The 17,536-nt window shown below is 41.8% G+C and overlaps 1 protein-coding gene across 5 annotated transcripts in view; it reads left to right on the top strand.

The window, feature by feature from the left end:
- GRIA3 (glutamate ionotropic receptor AMPA type subunit 3) overlaps positions 1-17,178 on the top strand; it is a 212,130-nt gene extending 194,952 nt beyond the window's left edge. For 3 of the 5 annotated variants that reach the window (XM_039487321.1, XM_039487317.1, XM_039487318.1), the window contains 2 exons: positions 13,241-13,488; positions 14,993-17,178. In XM_039487321.1, the coding sequence (XP_039343255.1) occupies positions 13,241-13,486 (246 nt within the window). In that variant the 3' untranslated portion in view covers positions 13,487-13,488; positions 14,993-17,178. Of the gene's footprint in view, positions 1-10,419; positions 10,535-13,240; positions 13,489-14,992 lie in introns of those variants that run through there. The other 2 variants (XM_039487320.1, XR_005584420.1) reach the window with 2 other exon arrangements.
- Positions 17,179-17,536: the final 358 nt, after the last annotated feature.

The raw sequence follows: 17,536 nt of genomic DNA, 5'->3' as shown, positions 1-17,536 counted from the left end.
TCCCGCGGCTTTGGTGGAGCAGGCCCTCTACCAGCGGACCCTCCGCAGGCACGCCTGCAGGAGGTCCACTGGAGCTGCGGGACCAGCGGACCCTCTGCAGGCATGCCGCCAAAGGCACCGTGCCTGCCGCCCTCCCGGCGACCGGAAGAGCGCCCCCCGCAGCTTGCCGCCCCAAGCACGCGTTTGGCGTGCTGGGGCCTGGAGCCGCCCCTGGGAGCAGGGACATCCGGGTGAGTGCCCTAAACACTGGGCTAGAGAGCCACTCTCACTCTTCCAGGCCCAATGACTAGGTAATTATTTATATAAAGTGGAACACCTCCACCAAGAGAGATTCTCCGCCCTATGATACCCAATAAGCTAGTGGCGAGGGCACTCACCTGGAAGGGGGAAGACCTGGGTTCAAGTCTCTGCTCCAAATCCGCCAGAGGAGGGATCTGAGAACAGATCTCCCACATCCCAGGCAAGTACCCTAACCACTGGGCTATTGGCTAGAATCAGGGGTCTTGCTCTTCTGCTTTTTTCATAAGAAAGTGCTGAATTGCCTTCAGCACCTAACTCCAGGAGACGGTTCAGGCTAAGACTCCTGAGTGGAGATACACACCTCTCTCTGAAATGTCAGTCAAGAACCTAGCACCCAGATCAATAAGAGTTAGGCACCTATATACCTTTAAGGATCTGAGCACCCTCCCCTCTGCATTTCATCACCGGCTAGCTTAGGACATCATCTTTTTGAAGCTAATCCTTTGGCACAATCAGAAGTGCCGACCTTAATGGTCACCTCTGTATGTTCCATTGAACATTTTTGGTGATAGCACAAACATGCATTACTGCCCAGAGTTTTAAAAAATCTTCATACAGCCTCATCATGCGAAAGAATCAGCAGCACATGTGGCAGCTGCTCCAAAACAGAGCAATAAAAAGCAGCACATGCGGCTGCTGAAGACCTGGTCCCACCTCAGGGTGGCTGACCATTCCTATGGAGTGTTAGTAGCAAACTTGGCTGGGCCATGTCACAAAAAGAGGAGTGAAATATCACCACCTTCCTCCAAACAAAAGACAATTCCATGCAACGCTGACCCTTGCAGTTCCTTCAACTCTAGCTGTATCCAGAGATTGAACTGCTTCGCAGCAGAGGAGCAAAGAGCAATAACAACTGAAGTCTTGTAGAATGCAGATAAAGAAGCCTCCCTCTGAGGGGCAGAAGGATTCTTACAATGATTTACGAGAACTACCAGGCATACTATTGTTATATACCTATACATGTGAATAGAAGACCCTCATGATCTATGTACAAGGAACAGCTGAATAGACTAGGGCTTCACAGAACAGTACTGTAACCAGAATGCTTAGTGGAAAATGCAAATTCTTTGGTGAGCTCTGTGAACTGGACATTTAAAAAAATATATTAATAGCATTTCTTCCAGGAACTGACCTAAGACTCTGCAAGATGCTGTCAGGATTCAGTCAGTTAAGTACACTGCGTGCAACACTGAATCCCCATTAACTCAAAAAAAAAAAGAAAAGGAATCACTAGTTCTTGTGATTTTATTGGGAGTCTTAAAGCCCCAGCTTCTGGAGTCCTGTTACTTCATGAAAATCTCATCTTTATTTTTGTGGTTGCAGATGAAAGCTTGAAAATAAACTCTAAAACATTCAAACAGCAGAAGGCAAATGAAAAGGACTTCCAATTTACAAGGAACAAAAACCAAAACCCTTATGGTTTGGAAGCCAATAATATGATTGTGGTGGGGCTGACTCATGTTTTTTTAATGTTTGGGGTTAACATGACTGGAATTGTCTGGTTTCGAGGCAAGCTTTTCTTTTTGTGATTAACCTGACACACGGTTAACAATTTCTTTGGACAATTAATTTTCTTCCCTTTCCTTCTGGAATCATCCTGGCCGCATCAGGATGATCATAAAGGAACAGATTGTGTTACCTAAGAAAACTGTGAGAAGTGACTAATAGGAAGCTGTAATTTAGCTAATCAGGAGAGAAGCAAGTGCCTGCTGAAGGAAGGAGTCCCTCCAAAAGGTTTTAAGTTTCACAGAGATGATGGACATAAGAGTGAGTTGACAGTGTCGTTTCTTCTTATGTTAAATGTTAAACATTTTAATGGCATGGATGGAAAATATGCAGATAACAATGAGATAGCAAAGCTCCAACAGAAAGCAGAGGGAAGCCTTCATATGGGGTAGTTGTGCGTTCCAAAGGACAAGCCTTTGCATGAAAACAGGAGGACGTATTAAACAGAGAATCAGTATTATATTTCAGACAAGCTCCACTTTACCCAATGTTACAATGGAAACCCCTTACAGATTTCTAACCTTAAACATTAGAGGGATTAGTGGTCAAGGTCTTCAAAAGTGGTTTTGGGTGCCCGACTTGAGACACCGTAACAGGTCCTGATTTTCAAAGGATGGCTGCTCAGCTTTTTCTGAAAATCCTGCATCTCAAACTGGGCACCCAAATTCAGCTGAAAATCTTGGCCAACAATCTGATTAAGTGTAGTGAACTTTTTTTCAGTTTTTGAAGACTAAAAAATGAGATTTTTTTTCATGCTCCTTTGATGCAGCACAATGGCCAAGCAGAGGGTTTTTCCTCTCATAAAAATAAGTGTGGTGCACACTGCATGTGGGAAAAGAACTGAAAATGATGAAGGGTGTTTTCTAGTGGGAAATGGAAGCCAAAATGGGAATGCTGACATTTCCATTATAAATGTGAAGGCTTCTAAAATAATGGAAACTCTCACAAAGCGGCCCTTCATTTCTAAGAGTAGAGTAATCTTTGGAGAAGATTTAAAAACAGTGATGAATATGAGAAAAGACAGTCACCAGTCTTAATAACAAAACCATATTAAACAAACTTAAAACAGCCAGTGGGTTAATTGACAAAGAGATGGTATCACTCAGTATTAGACTATTCATATCATTCCCTTAGATACAAATCTTACTCCAGGCTTGATACCTTATTTTATGGAACAAAATAGTAACTGAGTTTGGTTTGAACTGTGCAATGGGACATATAGTGCTGTCTAATCAAAGTCTTGTTAAGATGCATCTACTATTAAATCCAGATAAAAATAAAAGACAATTATGGTCAGCAAAGAGACTTTCGCTGCACATCTCTGAAGTAATCATCAAGATCAAGAATGCCATAGGACTACATTCAACAAGGATACTCAGGGTATCAAATTTAAGGCTCTCTGGGACACAAAGCACAAGCCTCCGATTATTGTGCTTTGATAAGAACAACAAAACTGATCGAAAGCTAGCCTGGAAACTGCATAAGCAAAAGTTAAAATGATCTTATCAGAAGTTAAAGTCAGTAGAGGGAAAATAGCCAAAACTACCAAGAAAAGTACAAAAGAATTAACAGAAGACTCCATATAGCTCTGAGAAAGAAAGGTAACAATAACTTAATTAAAAAGCAATTGGAAAGCATAACTAAGCAAAAAAATGATGGTTTAAAACAATCATATATAAAGCAAAGAACAAATCATCCTCCAGTTTAGCAATAATAAATCCCAGACTGCAAGCCAACTGACTGTACACTCTTAAAAAGAAGAGTAGTCTTGTGGTAAATCCCTGGAGTAAGAGTCAGAGGAAGTTGGTTAATTTCCAAGCCCTGGTACAGACTGCATGCATGAGTCACTTTAGGTGCCTAACTGCCACTTTAAGTGGCAAAGTCCCACGTTTAGGCACCACTGAAACCCTCAGACCCTGGCACAGCTGCCGTCTAGCCCTGTAGGAACCTAAATTTCCACTCTCAAAGTCTCATAAGTGCCTAAGTTTCTGCCTGGATTCCCTTGCATCTGTTCTTATATTTAACTACATTGCTGCCTTCACAAATGTGCATGTCTTCAAAATAAACTAAAAACCAAAACAAATATGATTTGCCCTTTCGTCCTAAATTACCAGGGAGCGTACCATGTGGGCATAGAGCACCCGGAGCCTTTGGGAGAGTCAGAGACTGGTACTCGTACGTAATTTGCCTTCTATGGCACCAGGAATGTTGGGTACCCCAATCCTAATCTGAGCAGACTGGGACTTATATTCAAAATGCAGCCCTTTGCATTCATTGCACAGCTGCTGTCTACTAAAAAAAAATGGAAAATCAAGATCCCTATGTATCTCCACAGACCCGCTTGGACTGTGCCTAAATTCTAATTATTTAGAATGAAAGAAGCTAGACAGCTATTCAGAGGCAAGCAATTTTTGGAAGGTAACAGTCATGCTAGAGTTTACCAACAAAGCAGATCCCACTTTCAAATGTCTAACTTGGCAACCCATAAATAGAGAGAGAACCAGTAAGGCTCTAGACCTGCAGAGCTCAATTCACCCATATAAAGCAACTCGTGTTTAACTGTTTGCAAGACTGGGGCCTATTGGAGCTACCCCTGCAGAAACAGTGGGCAGAACTAGCCTCTCACAGCCAGAAGGGACATACTTCTTAATGCTGTACTGCATGAGGGAGTGGTAAAATAGGAAAGTGGGAACGAGATCTCTGGATTAATTTCTCAGAAGCAGACAGAATTGTAGTTGAGGACTATGATAAAACATGCTTCATTTCATATTCTCTCTGTGAAACACACTGTGTCACAATGGTAGTGCCACCTCACTAAATAAAGGAACTTGCTATTAAACCAACCAGTGCTAGAAAAACTGTGAAACTTAAGGCACCCAGGCCTATGCATGGGCAAATGTCAAAGATGAGGGTAAGGGGAGAAAGTGCAAACCCTGGCAAAGACAATAGCTCATGGAAATTCTGCTGTCCCTCAAAACTACTTTATTTGGAATTTTTCAACAAATCCCCTTCCTTATGCAGGATATTACATGATCTCCCCATCTCATGGCATCTATGAGAAACAGAAATTATCTAAAAAGCTAGTGGCATTATCTACAATGCCCAGGCAAACAGAATTTGGGATTTCATGACTGTGGATAAACTGTACAAGAAAAAAAAAAGCAGCACTGATGAACATACCAAATAGTGACTAGGAGATCTCACACACACACACACACACACACCCCACCCCCAGCCACCCATCCCTGTTCATGTTTTTTTAAACTAGGAGGGGAGGGGTCAGGAAAAAAGGAAACCAAAATTGTTGCTCAGCTTCAATTCCTACAAGCAGTGTTATTTAAATGGAGCATATAATGAAAAGGACCATGAAAAGCTATATAGAAAACCATGATTCAGACAACTGCCCATCTGTTTAGTGCAGATAATTTTAGTTTACTTTTTTGGGAACTTGGATGTGCATAATTAAATGTAACGTTGGCTTTAAAAAAATATTAAGAAACCCTAATTTGCATGTTAAGCTGTCCTCATTTCCCAATTCTGTATAAAGTTATGAAAGCTAATCTGTAATGTATTGGATGATATGCAAATTCTTTGTACTCTGTGTGGATTCTATAAAGACATGCAAATTAAGAGTGTGTTTGGAATGGGTGGAAAAATAATTTCTCAATAATTATATGCAGGATGGCAGAAAAGGTGTTTATAACCTTTTCCCTATTGTGGTCGTTTATTCTTGACTGCACGCTTATTTTTCAGAGTGGAAAAATATGTTGCATAAATTAGGTTTTTCTTTGTAAATGTAACTTCAGTTTAGAGCGCTCAACTCCTGAGCTATAACCCACTCCGGGGTTTGTACTAGGCCTGGCCACAGGTGGATGAAGGCATTCAGCTTTAGTGTCATGCTATGCATTAGCCTAACAAATGCATAGCTTGTTGTCGTTTATTCTACATTGTGTCTCAAGTCCATGTGATCTGAAGATGCAAATACATAATCATTGCAGGAGGGCTGGCTAGGATGAGACCTGACTCATTCAAACTATGCAAAAACCATTTATGCAGGGCAGGAATTTATAGCCCTTTGAATATGCTACGTATGTAGCCATCCTTCCTAGGACATGGGTTATTTGCACTGTTTGTCAGTGGCTTCTGCTTCCTTGTTCACTCTGGATTCATGAGCAAGATCACATGACATTGTGAAATGCTACACATACAGTGCGGCAAAAAGGTAGCCGTGATATGTCTGACTTTTTAATTCCAGCAGATGCTGGTTGAGGGGGCTCCATAATTGCTCTGCCAAGGCTGAGATAGCAAACATGTCATCCCTCTTGGGGCTCGTCACTGCAATGCAGCACTTGTCTCCAGCAGAGAAAATATAAGCTTCCTGGACTGATAGTTAATTAGATTACAGTGAATTCTAAATAGGAATTTTTACAAAGAAAATATCAGAAAACGTCAAGCCTAGTGATGTGCAGGATACCATCAGCACGGCAGGAGCTGTGCTGTCTCTGTCTGGCCAGCTAGGGAAGTTCATAGGAGGATATACTGCCCCAGATCCACTGTTATTAAGGGTAGCTCAGTGCATCAATTGAGGGCCGTATGGGACTGGGCTGGCACTTACTGACATGACATTTTGCTCGTCTATCTGGGAATTTGCACAGCCTCAGGGCACATCATGGTACTAAGATTTTTTATTTTTAAATTGCTTCATGTTAGTTTTTAGCACCCACACCAACCTTGTGAAATGCAGTAGCTGGGCATGCAGATTACAGCTTTGGTGGTGCTTGTGTTCTGGAAGTTTTGAAGCATGTTTATTTTTCTCCTTTTTAAAAAAAACCCTATTTGAATCTAGATTTGTAAGCACTTGACAGAGTATATATTGATGGGATATATATTTATTTAGATCAGTGATTTTCAAAGCCGGTCCGCCACTTGTTCAGGGAAAGCCGCTGGTGAGCCTGGCCAGTTTGTTTGCCTGCCATGTCTGCAGGTCTGGCCAATCGTGGCTCCCACTGGCTGCGGTTCGCCGCTCCAGGAAGCTTCCCGCTGCCCCCATTGGCCTGGAGCGGCAAACTGAGGCAAATGGGAGCTGCGATCAGCCGAACATGGCATGGACATGGACATGGCAGGCAACCTAACTGGCCCAGCCCACCAGGGACTTTCCCTGAACAAGCAGCGGATCAGCTTTGAGAACTACTGATTTAAATTAATCTGAACCATGGGTGGGGGGGTGGGAGGACAGTCTCATTTTGGGATGAACGGCTCAATCACGCTACTTAGGCACAGGCCAGAGTGGAGCTGCATTGCTGCTGAGGGAGCATCCAGAGGTATTCTGCCTCAGAGAAAACAGTTTCCACTACACTTTTCTTGTGGTCCTGCTCCTGGAGGTTGTGTGGGCCATGGCCCACCTCCTCTTCCCCAGCTCTCTCCCCATTTTGAGTACAATCCTCCCTACTTTTGCCCTTTCTCCTCCCACCGTGCCCTTGCTTAAGGCCCTGGCAGGATCTAAGCCTAAATCATTTGAACGGTTCTATCTTTTGGACAGCCATTGAACATATAGACTATCTGGGTTGGAAGGGACCTCAGGAGGTCATCTAGTCCAACCCCCTGCTCAGAGGAGGACCAATCCCCAGACAGATTTTGCCCCAGATCCCTAAATGGCCTCCTCAAGGATTGAACTCACAATCCTGGGTTTAGCAGGCCAATGCTCAAACCACTGAGCTATCCCGCCCCTAGCTAGGTCCAGATCCCCACAGCTAGTTAAAAGCAAGTAGTATGAAAGACAGTCTTGCAAGTTCTGGTATCAGAGATGGATGGAGCATATTTCTGGACCGGCCAGAGCTAACCGATCGCTGGGCCTGATCCTGTGAGATTCTGAGGGCCCTCTAATTTCAGCAAGAGTTGAGGGTCCTAGCTGCACATTAACAACAGATATGGACACTTTTTAAAGAACTTCCTGATATTTTGTTCCACTTGTTCTACTGCTGCCTTCTTTGCACCTGATCACCCTCTCTTTAGTAGGGAAAGCCAGACTTTGTCTCAGCAGTTAGAGGTTGCTCTGGTTTATTTAAAAGCATATTTTAAAAATTGATTTAGCTGATTAACACTTAAGCTAAAATCCATATAAGCCACATTTAAATCAATTTAAGGATGTCCACACAGGGGTTTTCACCAGTTTAACTAAACTGATTTTTATTAACGGCTGCAGCTTTTATCGTAGACAAGGCCTTACTCTGCCCTAACCATCAGATCGGCTACCTCAGTTCCGGGGTGGGAGTTTGTTTAGTACTAAGGCAGCTCACTGCAGCCTTCGACTTTGAAGCACTCTATCTTCTCTCCCCCATGTCAGCGGGCACAGGCCTCCACTCTCATCTGGCTCAGCCAAAACTCAGTAGCCAATGGGACTTTTTCCTGCCTCAGGCAGCAATGTACCTTGTCTCCCCCTCACACCAAGGGCACAGACAGTCTTACTCTGAAACAGAAGCATCCATGTGAGGGGTAGCAGGGAGGAACTGTCCTATAGTTACTTAACTAGAGTTCCTCTTCTTGGATATAACCTTTTGGGCTAGCAGCCAGAGCCTCTAGTTTCCTGAGGACCAGGAGAAGCTAAGAGGGTGTGTGGAGGCACAAGGCATCCAGAAAGATTGTCCGGGCCTTCAGTGGATCCCTGAAACCTGTCATAGGTCTCAGAAGATCTGTGGGCTCTTTGGCTTGACATATCTGTCAGTTCTGATGGCCGTGAACTTCTCCCCATCGCCCCAAGACACACATATAATGGCTGGCCCAAGAGCATGATGTACAAACTCAAGTCTCCAGTAACCTTACGCAGGAAAGATCTGCATCACCAGTGGTATCTGGTGCTGACACAAAATCAAGGGGCAGGACCCTCTGCCATCCTGCACAGCCGACCACAGCTTGCACCAGGCAGACATCCTTCCAGGCACCTCCACCCGTCCCCCCGCTCACAAACCATCAGCTTTGCCGAGCTGCAGAGTTTCCCCCATCAGGCAGCAGAACCCCAACTTCTTACCAGGCCCACCCACTGCCTCTGTTCGATGCAGCTGGCTCACAGTCAAACTCCTTGTACAACTGCAGAGAAGGGGATGGAGCTCTGTACTTAGGCTGTTTAGGTCCCTTTTTGTTCCCAAACAAGACAACCTGAGACCATGTTCTGGTCATTCAGTACAGGGAGCGGCTTTTAGGGGCTGGAAGAAAACTAGCCTGTTCCCTCCCCCAACAGCACTCCATAGTGCTGCAGCTAAACTTTGCCAGTTCTTCCCTTTGTGGACTGTATTCTAAGAAACAAAGTGATAGGCCAAGCCCAGTCCCTTTCTCTCTGGGGCCTGCCCAGGGGCGGCTCCAGGACCCAGCATGCCAAGCGCGTGCTTGGGGCAGCATGCCGCGCCGGGGGTGAGGGGGGGTGCTCTGCCGGTCACCGGGAGGGCGGCAGGCAGGGTGCCTTCGGCGGCACGCCTGCGGGAGGTCCACCGGAGCCGCGGGACCGGCAACCGGCAGAGCGCCCCCCATGGCATGCCGCCCTGCTTGGGGCGGCGCAATTCCTAGAGCCGCCCCTGGGCCTGCCCAAGGAGAAAAGGTCTAGGCTAGTTAGCAAAAACAAATCCCTCACCAGTAGCCACCACCAATTATAGTGGACAATGTGGCCCACTGTTTCCATGCCTTACAACTCATTCTATAACATGGTATTATCTATATTTATTTTATATAAATATTGCCTTTTAAGTATATTGAAGGGATCCTGAACTACAATATTCAAAACATAGTGAGTTGAGGTCAAGAACATTCAATTGCTTTGTTTTGTGTGTAGGAAGGGAAAGGTTCCAGGTTTTTTGGTTTGCTGAAACGTGTCATGGTGAAACTGAAAATATTCCACCAACTGGGGGAATTTTCTGAAGTTGTCACAGAGAAGGTGCCATGAAATCTAGCAAAATTCCCCCACCTCCGTTGCTGTGACATACAAGCTTCAGCTTCCCCCACCCGCTCCCTTTTTGCACATGGAGATCTTGATGTTGCAAGCTGGGCTTTGCTTGTGAAAAGCCTAGCCAAGCTACACAGACTAAAAAGTGAGCATTCCCAACTTCATGCCAAGCAGGAGAACAGGCAAACTGAGAGGGTTTCACACTGTGATCCATGTGGAATTTTTCCTATAGCCTTAGTTCATTGTACCTAATTTCTGTACAGGTGGCCTTGATTATTCACTGGTGTTAATTTGTTCAGGACGTGAAAAGCCCCGCTTACCTATACTAGCTTACTCTCTGTTAGTGCAATAAGATATCTTGTAAGTTCAAATTTCTCAGACTACTTGTGAAGCTACTGTGAGCTCTCTAATGATTCTACTAAAAAGGGAAAATTTGAGTTACTTGATTTCCATTATTTTTATTTAACAGTGTGTGCCGATTACTCAAAGCGATATGGGCAGGACCTGGTAATATAGTGTTGCTCTAGTATTAACTTAAGGGGATGATCCAGTTGCCTGCAGTATAAATTACTTTGTGGCCAGGAACCCTGCTTTATCGCTTTGTATAGTTTTAAAGTAGTTAAAAGCTTGAATAACATAAAATAACATAATATAATGTTATTTATGTTATTTCCCACGTGAAGAACTCCTGTAAACCTTGCAGTATTGAAACTCAGTGAACAAGGCATCTTAGACAAGCTGAAAAACAAATGGTGGTACGATAAGGGTGAATGTGGAGCCAAGGACTCCGGAAGTAAGGTCAGTCGCCGAAGGTCTTTTTGTACTGATTAGAAATCACATTTTGACCCACTGTGTGTTTATACAACGACTTTCAAAAGTTAATATTTACGTTTTGAAGGTTCAAGGAAAAAGACTAGACAAATTAAAGCTCAGAATATGACAGCATTTTTCTTTTACAGTATCAAAGACTTTAGTTGTAAGTACATTTTACTACTTGGATATTTTGCTGGGGGAAAAAAAAGGCCATGGAAAATGCCTAAACAAACCTCAGACTGGTATCTCCATTTAACCTACAAGCTTCATCGCAGTCAATGTATTATTTAGTCCAGCATTGCTTTTCATTTTTGAGTTATGAGTACATAAAATTTTGTTTCAAAATTGTAACTAAAATTTCTGTCCCCATTGGTTGTGAGTGATAGGCCACGCATGCTTCTGAAGGATGGATATTTTCAGGAAAGACATCACATTGATGAGCATGAAACACCTTCCCACCACCACCACCACCCCCAAGAAAGTTTAAATTTTCTGTTTGAATTTTTTTCTAAGAAAACTAATATTGTGATATTATTGGTAACTCATTTCATAAATCTTGGACATTCATTTTATTGTGCATTGAACCATTTTGCTCCTGTATTACTACATTCCATACCAGAAGTTTTGTTGGAGAATCTGAATACCTAGCATACTTTCAATCAGAGGTTTTCAAATTGTGGTGGATGCCCCCATAGGGCAGCATGGAGGAATATTCGAGGGGGCAAGTGGTGAGGCTGGGGCCAGCCCCACAAGGCAAGGCTCAGGGAGGGAACACCATCTCCACCCCCAAATCACCTCAGTGGGCCACCCAGCCAGTGGGTCAGCATTAATGCCTCCACACATAGCACTGGCTCTGTCCCCAGAGACCATGCACGCATCTTCCACCACCCTGAAAACCCAGAGGTGGGAGGAGCAGGTATTGGGAGTTGCAACCAAAAATTGTAACTCAAAGGAGTGGGGCACTCAGCTCAAATAGTTTGAAAACCGCTGCTTTAAATGTATTGTTGGTACAGTGTATGGTTTAATGTAACCAAGCTACATACTAAAACTGATCACCGAGGGCCAGACATCAGGTAACCCTGCAGCTGTTCCTCATGTAGAATTCTCAGATACTTCAGGAAGTTCCACATGTGGATTAATAGCGGCTGGGTCAGGCCCATGATTTGTATATTTCCTGTTTTATTTGGGGGGAAACATTCTGCTTAACCCAGGTAATGAAAATACAGAGGTTTAGTTAATGCTAGTAGAACTAGTGAGGGAGAACAGCGATGACCCAGCATTAAGCATTATTGGAAAGGATTTTCTAAGACACCAAGAGGAGATAAGCAACCCAACTGCCATCGGGAAAAAAAATCACTCCCCTTGGTGTCTTTGCAAATCTCCCCCATTATTAGGTGTTTTAGGGCTGTCTCCTGGTCCCACTGAAGTCAACAGCAGAACTCATTGATTTCAGTAGGATTGGAATTTGCTCCCAAGGCCTGCTCTTCCAGCTGTTGCAGAATAACTTTGGATCAATGAGAGCTTGAGTGCACAATTGTAGGATCAGGCTCTACATGCTTGAAATACAATTGCAAACATCAAATTTAAAACTGCAGGTAATTTATAAAACTGCCTTTATCCAAAATGCCTGTGTTTCCCCCAGGCTGTTACTAGGCAGACTGTATTTTCTCCTGATTTTACAGACGCTTTGGACATCCCTAGAGAATTGTCATGCATCAAAGTCTACCTGCAAATATATTAAATTAGTAAAAATATTTACTGCAGATTGCTCTGGCATCTGGCTTGACAACAGCCACCTAGATTCTGTGTTGCAACTCAAAGAAGGAAAGTATGAATAAACAATATTTAATAAATACAGACCAATTCAATTCAGCAGCAAAATGGTTACAATTCTGCATAATCTGATTACAAAAATTCTATTTTTTGAAATGAAAGATTTCCCCCGTCTGCCATGCATTGAGGGTGCATCTAGACAGCTTTTTAAAATTAATATTAATTTTATTCAGTAAACCAACCTCTTTTTATAACAGCGGGTGCTAGTGTAGTTAGCTGGACCTGAAAGTAACTGACCGTCTTCCTCAAAAAAATATATATATATATTTATTGTTAAACAGAAACCAGATAATTTTCTCAACATCCAAATTATTTTCTCTACATTCACCAGAAATAACTAAACCTTGCATCTTGTTAGTTTTAAAATGGACTTCTGTAAATTCTACCTTATTTTATGCAGTCATTGATCTACCCAATGGGGAATTCCAAAAATATTTGAGATTCTTTGGAGAGAATGAGGCTAGGTGCCTTCTGTTTGCTACCAGATATACTCAGCAGCATATAGGTTTGCTGGGTGGAATCCTAGCCCTATTGACGTCAATGGCAAAAGTCTTCTAGATTTCACTAGGGTCAGGATTTCACCCACTGAACAGGGTGAGATAGCACAGGAACGGTCTTGATAATCCCTAATTAACCCATTTCTGTGTCATTGAGATAAAGTTGAAACTAACACCGATAAATGAGCTCCAGCATGTACAGTAACTCGAGATGAGTATCTGGGGCACCTGACGTTCTGAACTGGGATTTCTGGCTGTGCGGGCGCAGGGAGGCTGGTGCAGATAGAGTTATAGACGTCCAAGCTGAGCCAAGCTGACTTTTTGCTGCAAAAAACCTAATCAAGTGGTTCATTTTTCTCAGGACAAGACAAGTGCTCTGAGCCTGAGCAACGTCGCTGGGGTTTTCTATATCCTCGTTGGAGGCCTCGGGCTCGCCATGATGGTGGCGTTGATAGAATTCTGCTACAAGTCCCGCGCAGAGGCCAAACGCATGAAACTCACAAAGAACACGCAAACCTTTAAACCTGCTCCTGCAACCAATACCCAGAATTATGCTACCTACAGAGAAGGCTACAACGTGTATGGAACAGAAAGTGTTAAAATCTAAGGGTACGATTCAGGTCTAGTAAGCTAATACACTGGTTTATATTGTGCTAATCTCTGTTCTTCCCCCCTCCCCCCAGCATGAGTAATTTTTTTCAGAGTTATTATATGGATCTGAGTGAAGGGGCTGCAATAATTTTCATAACAGAGTCTGGAAAAGCTCTTTCACAATACACAGTAATATTTGTGATTTTATTTGTTTTCTTAATCAAAAAGAGACCAGTTTCCATTCCATATCTTGAATGGCGGTGCTAGAATTGATGCTGAAGTGAAAGACTGTTGTATCTGAGGTTCTGACATTTCAATAGCACAGTGTTTCAAAAAGTTCCACCCATCCATCCCTTTAAATATTAACTGTACCATTAGAAATCTTTTCTGCTTTGCTTGTGGTGTTTTCCCCTTTTTTAAGAAGTTGTGCTCAATTCAGCAAAGTGCTTCTAGGAAGTCTGGTAAATATTGTACATGCTCCTGATGAGAAATTTAGAAAAATATCTCAAATTCTACAATAGAAGTGGGTGATTTCTTCATGACAAAAGTACAAGTTAATTACCAAATCAATGCCTTTCCAGAAGTTTTTGAACAGAGTAATTTACATATTACACCTATAGCTAAACTAAAAAGCAAAGGAATTCTAACTTTCAGATAATCTTTGTTTCTGTAAGTGATGCGGGGGAAGGTTGCATAATTCAGTTCAGATTAGAATTATGGTGGCTGATGATAACCCACACCTCTGAGTCTTCAAAATGGGGGTCCCACGCCTGCTTCCATTGACTTGAATAAGCAGCAAAGAGTCCTGTGGCACCTTATAGTCAATTATCAGAGGAGTAGCCACGTTTGCTGCTTTTACAGATCCAGACTAAGAGTCCTGTGGCACCTTATAGACTAACAGACGTATTGGAGCATGAGCTTTCGTGGGTGAATACCCACTTCGTCGGATGCATGCACCCACGAAAGCTCATGCTCCAATACGGCTGTTAGTCTATAAGGCGCCACAGGATTCTTTGCTGCTTTTACAGATCCAGCCTAACACGGCTCCCACTCTGATACGTGACTTGAATGGAACCTTTCCACTGACATCAGTGAAAGGAGCAATGGGCTCCCTGAACAAGTTCTCTTCCCAAAACTTCCTGCTTCCCATCGGGTTAGAAATGTTACAAGAACTGTCTAGCTTGTGGCATTACAGCTTCTGGCCAAAAGCAGAAAGGGACAAGGTGGGTAAAATAATGGTAAGTTATTTTCAAAGAATCTAACTGGACATTTGCAAAGCCTCACTGCAACCTTTATCATCAGGAGTAAATACTGGTAGTATGGGAGCATCCAAAGGACTGAATGGGGATTGGGGCAGTATTGTGCTAGGGGCGGTACAAACATAGAAAAAGAGAGAGAGAGAGACTATCTGTGCCCTGAATAGCTTTTAATCCTTCCTTTATGTAAACTGGTTCACTCTCCCCTAGATATAATGGTCTCCTTTCAGAAGAAAACAATTGAAATATTTGTATTCTTCTTATAGATCCTCGCTTCTCACAGCATGCAACTGGAGGAGCAGCTGAGAATGTGGATACTCCATGGACCCTGACCACCTGAGCCAGTTTTACTTTCTCCTAGGTGTCAGGCATGACACACACTGATGCTGGTGCAATGAACTTTTAATAGGAAAAACTGATTTTTTTTCCTTCGGTGCCTTATTGAAGACTCTGAGACTCAACAATGCAAAACCATCACTGAAATATTCTTGCTTTGCTTGAAAATTTAAAAAAAAAAACGAACTGGTAAAAGATACTAGTATGTGAAAAAAAATTCTTGTAAAAAAAAAATCAGTTCAACAAAAGCCATTCTTTGATACCACTGCACAGTATATGAACTTATGTTCGAAAATCCGCAAGAGTCAGTTTCATCATATGCCCCCTACTTAACCAAGTTCTTAAACTATTCCTGATATAAAGCCTCAGAATTCCACTACTTATGAACAGACTGGCCTGTCACTACTTCTGAGAACTGCTGTCAAGATGCTCTCGTGGGGTTTTTTTGTTTTGTTTTTTAAGCAGTGGTGTGATTTTTTTTTCTAATCACTTAAAGTCCTCCAACTCGTTTGAGGAAACGTGTATATCAATAAAAGATTAATGTAATACCACACACAAAAAATGCTTTAAAAAGTTAGGGTCAATAATTATTCATCTGTAAATCCAAAAGAAAATGATTTGTAGAATTCTGTATCTTGCTTCCAGATCAGCAAATGAATTCTCTTGACAAGTTAACTATAGTACAGGCAAAAATATACTTCTTTTTTCTATCATCAGGCATACCTACAGGTGCTTTATTAAAATGGCATTAGATGGCTTTAGAAGAAGCCATTCATGATTTAGGTTTCTTGCTGTGCATTTGCATTTTAATTCAATATTTAGTATCATGCAATGAGGCGAGAGAAGAGCAGGAGAATAGTTTTCCCCACACATGATTAAAACTACTTTTCTCAAAAACTAGCACTGAGAGATGATGCTTTTTGGCTAATTCTCATTTTAAAAAACAGAAATAAGGAAGCAGGATAGTATCTTGAATTAGACTTGCAGTTCCAGACTAGAGTTACGCGATCTCACATTACTATTGCTAGTACTGTTATATTATATCAGCTCCTGCCAATTATTGTTTCGTGGCTGTTCATCAAAGGAAGCTTGTGTCCTTTCTTAGTTTGTAAAGGATACAATGCATTCCAAAATATACTGCTAAAGATAGAGGCTCAGTATTATTCACTTCCAACTTCTCAGATATGGAGAGTTTCTCAAACTTGACACTCTGCCAGAAAACGACTTACTTAACTGCAACTTTTTAAAACAAAACCTTTAAACATATTGTCAGTTACAAGAAAAAAAAGTTAAAGGAAGTATATGCATACTAATTACCTCTAATATGACAATATGTAATATCTGTAGTTCAATAGAGTTTTATTTCATCAGTAACAGACACTGAAAAATCGAAGGGATAATGAATAATCATTTTTAAAAAGAAGTTTGACCCATAGGTCTCTTAGTTCACTGACAATATATTTGATCTTTTGTGAGAATAAAAAAAAGATAATATGGGAAAGTCTTGTTAAAGAAAAACATATGTCTGACAATGTAATATACAAAAGTTAAAGCGCGTAAGAGAACAATTCACTGTTCAAGTTTTTAACAAGGTATTGAGCAAAATGAAAATGTTTTTTCTTCTCTCATGAAACTGTGATTTTCAACTTCTGAATGCTATAATGTCCCGGCAAAGGGAACGCTAAGCTGTGCAGTTATAAGTTGTATTTAAAAAAACAAAAACATTTTCTTAGAAGCTGTATAAAAAAAATGTATGTTTATCAAATCAATTTTTATGAGTGGAGGCTTCACACGGGTGAAGAGGTTTGGTAAACCGTTTGTTATTTTTTAAACCTTGCATGTAAAAAACAAACAAAAAAAAGTGTTGATAGCTTACAAATTCCTGTTACTAACTTCAAGCTCTGGAAGTTCAGCAGTAGTCACCTGAGGATTTTTTTTTTATTATTATTATTTATTTGGTTTGGTCCTTTATTTTATTTATTTTATTTTATTTTTAAATTCAGTTCCTATTTTTGTCATTAAAACTGCACTTCGGTGAACAAAAAAAAATTGCCAAGCAAAACTAATGGCTGTAAAAGCATAAATTGCATGTGTGGGTATAAATTACTGAGCCTCATTTTAATGAGGTGTTGTACAAAGAGTTTTAATACATTTTGTAAATAAAATTGTAAAGAAAAAAAGTTTCTCTGAACTTTTTATTCAAGGCTCCTTGCTGGTTGGGCTGAAGAGAGCAGATGAGATTCCTTAGATTACTTTATATTGTTTAAGCACCATTTTATTTATGATGTTTCAGTGGACAGTTTCTCAGGCTTACTGAGGGGACTCTACATTGGGCCAGCTATGGGCAAAAGGCGCAGCCCAAATTTAAGAGCTAACCCTGGGGTCTAAACCTGCGAGGGGCTAAGCATCTTCGGCTTCCATTCATGCCGTGCGAGTTACTCAGCTCTCCAACTAGAAGTTGCAGAGGCTCACAT

This window comes from Mauremys reevesii, linkage group 9, assembly GCF_016161935.1.
Source record: "Mauremys reevesii isolate NIE-2019 linkage group 9, ASM1616193v1, whole genome shotgun sequence".
Taxonomy (NCBI): domain Eukaryota; kingdom Metazoa; phylum Chordata; order Testudines; family Geoemydidae; genus Mauremys; species Mauremys reevesii.
Note: the sequence above shows the minus strand (reverse complement) of the source record. Positions and strands in the feature narration are given on the sequence as shown.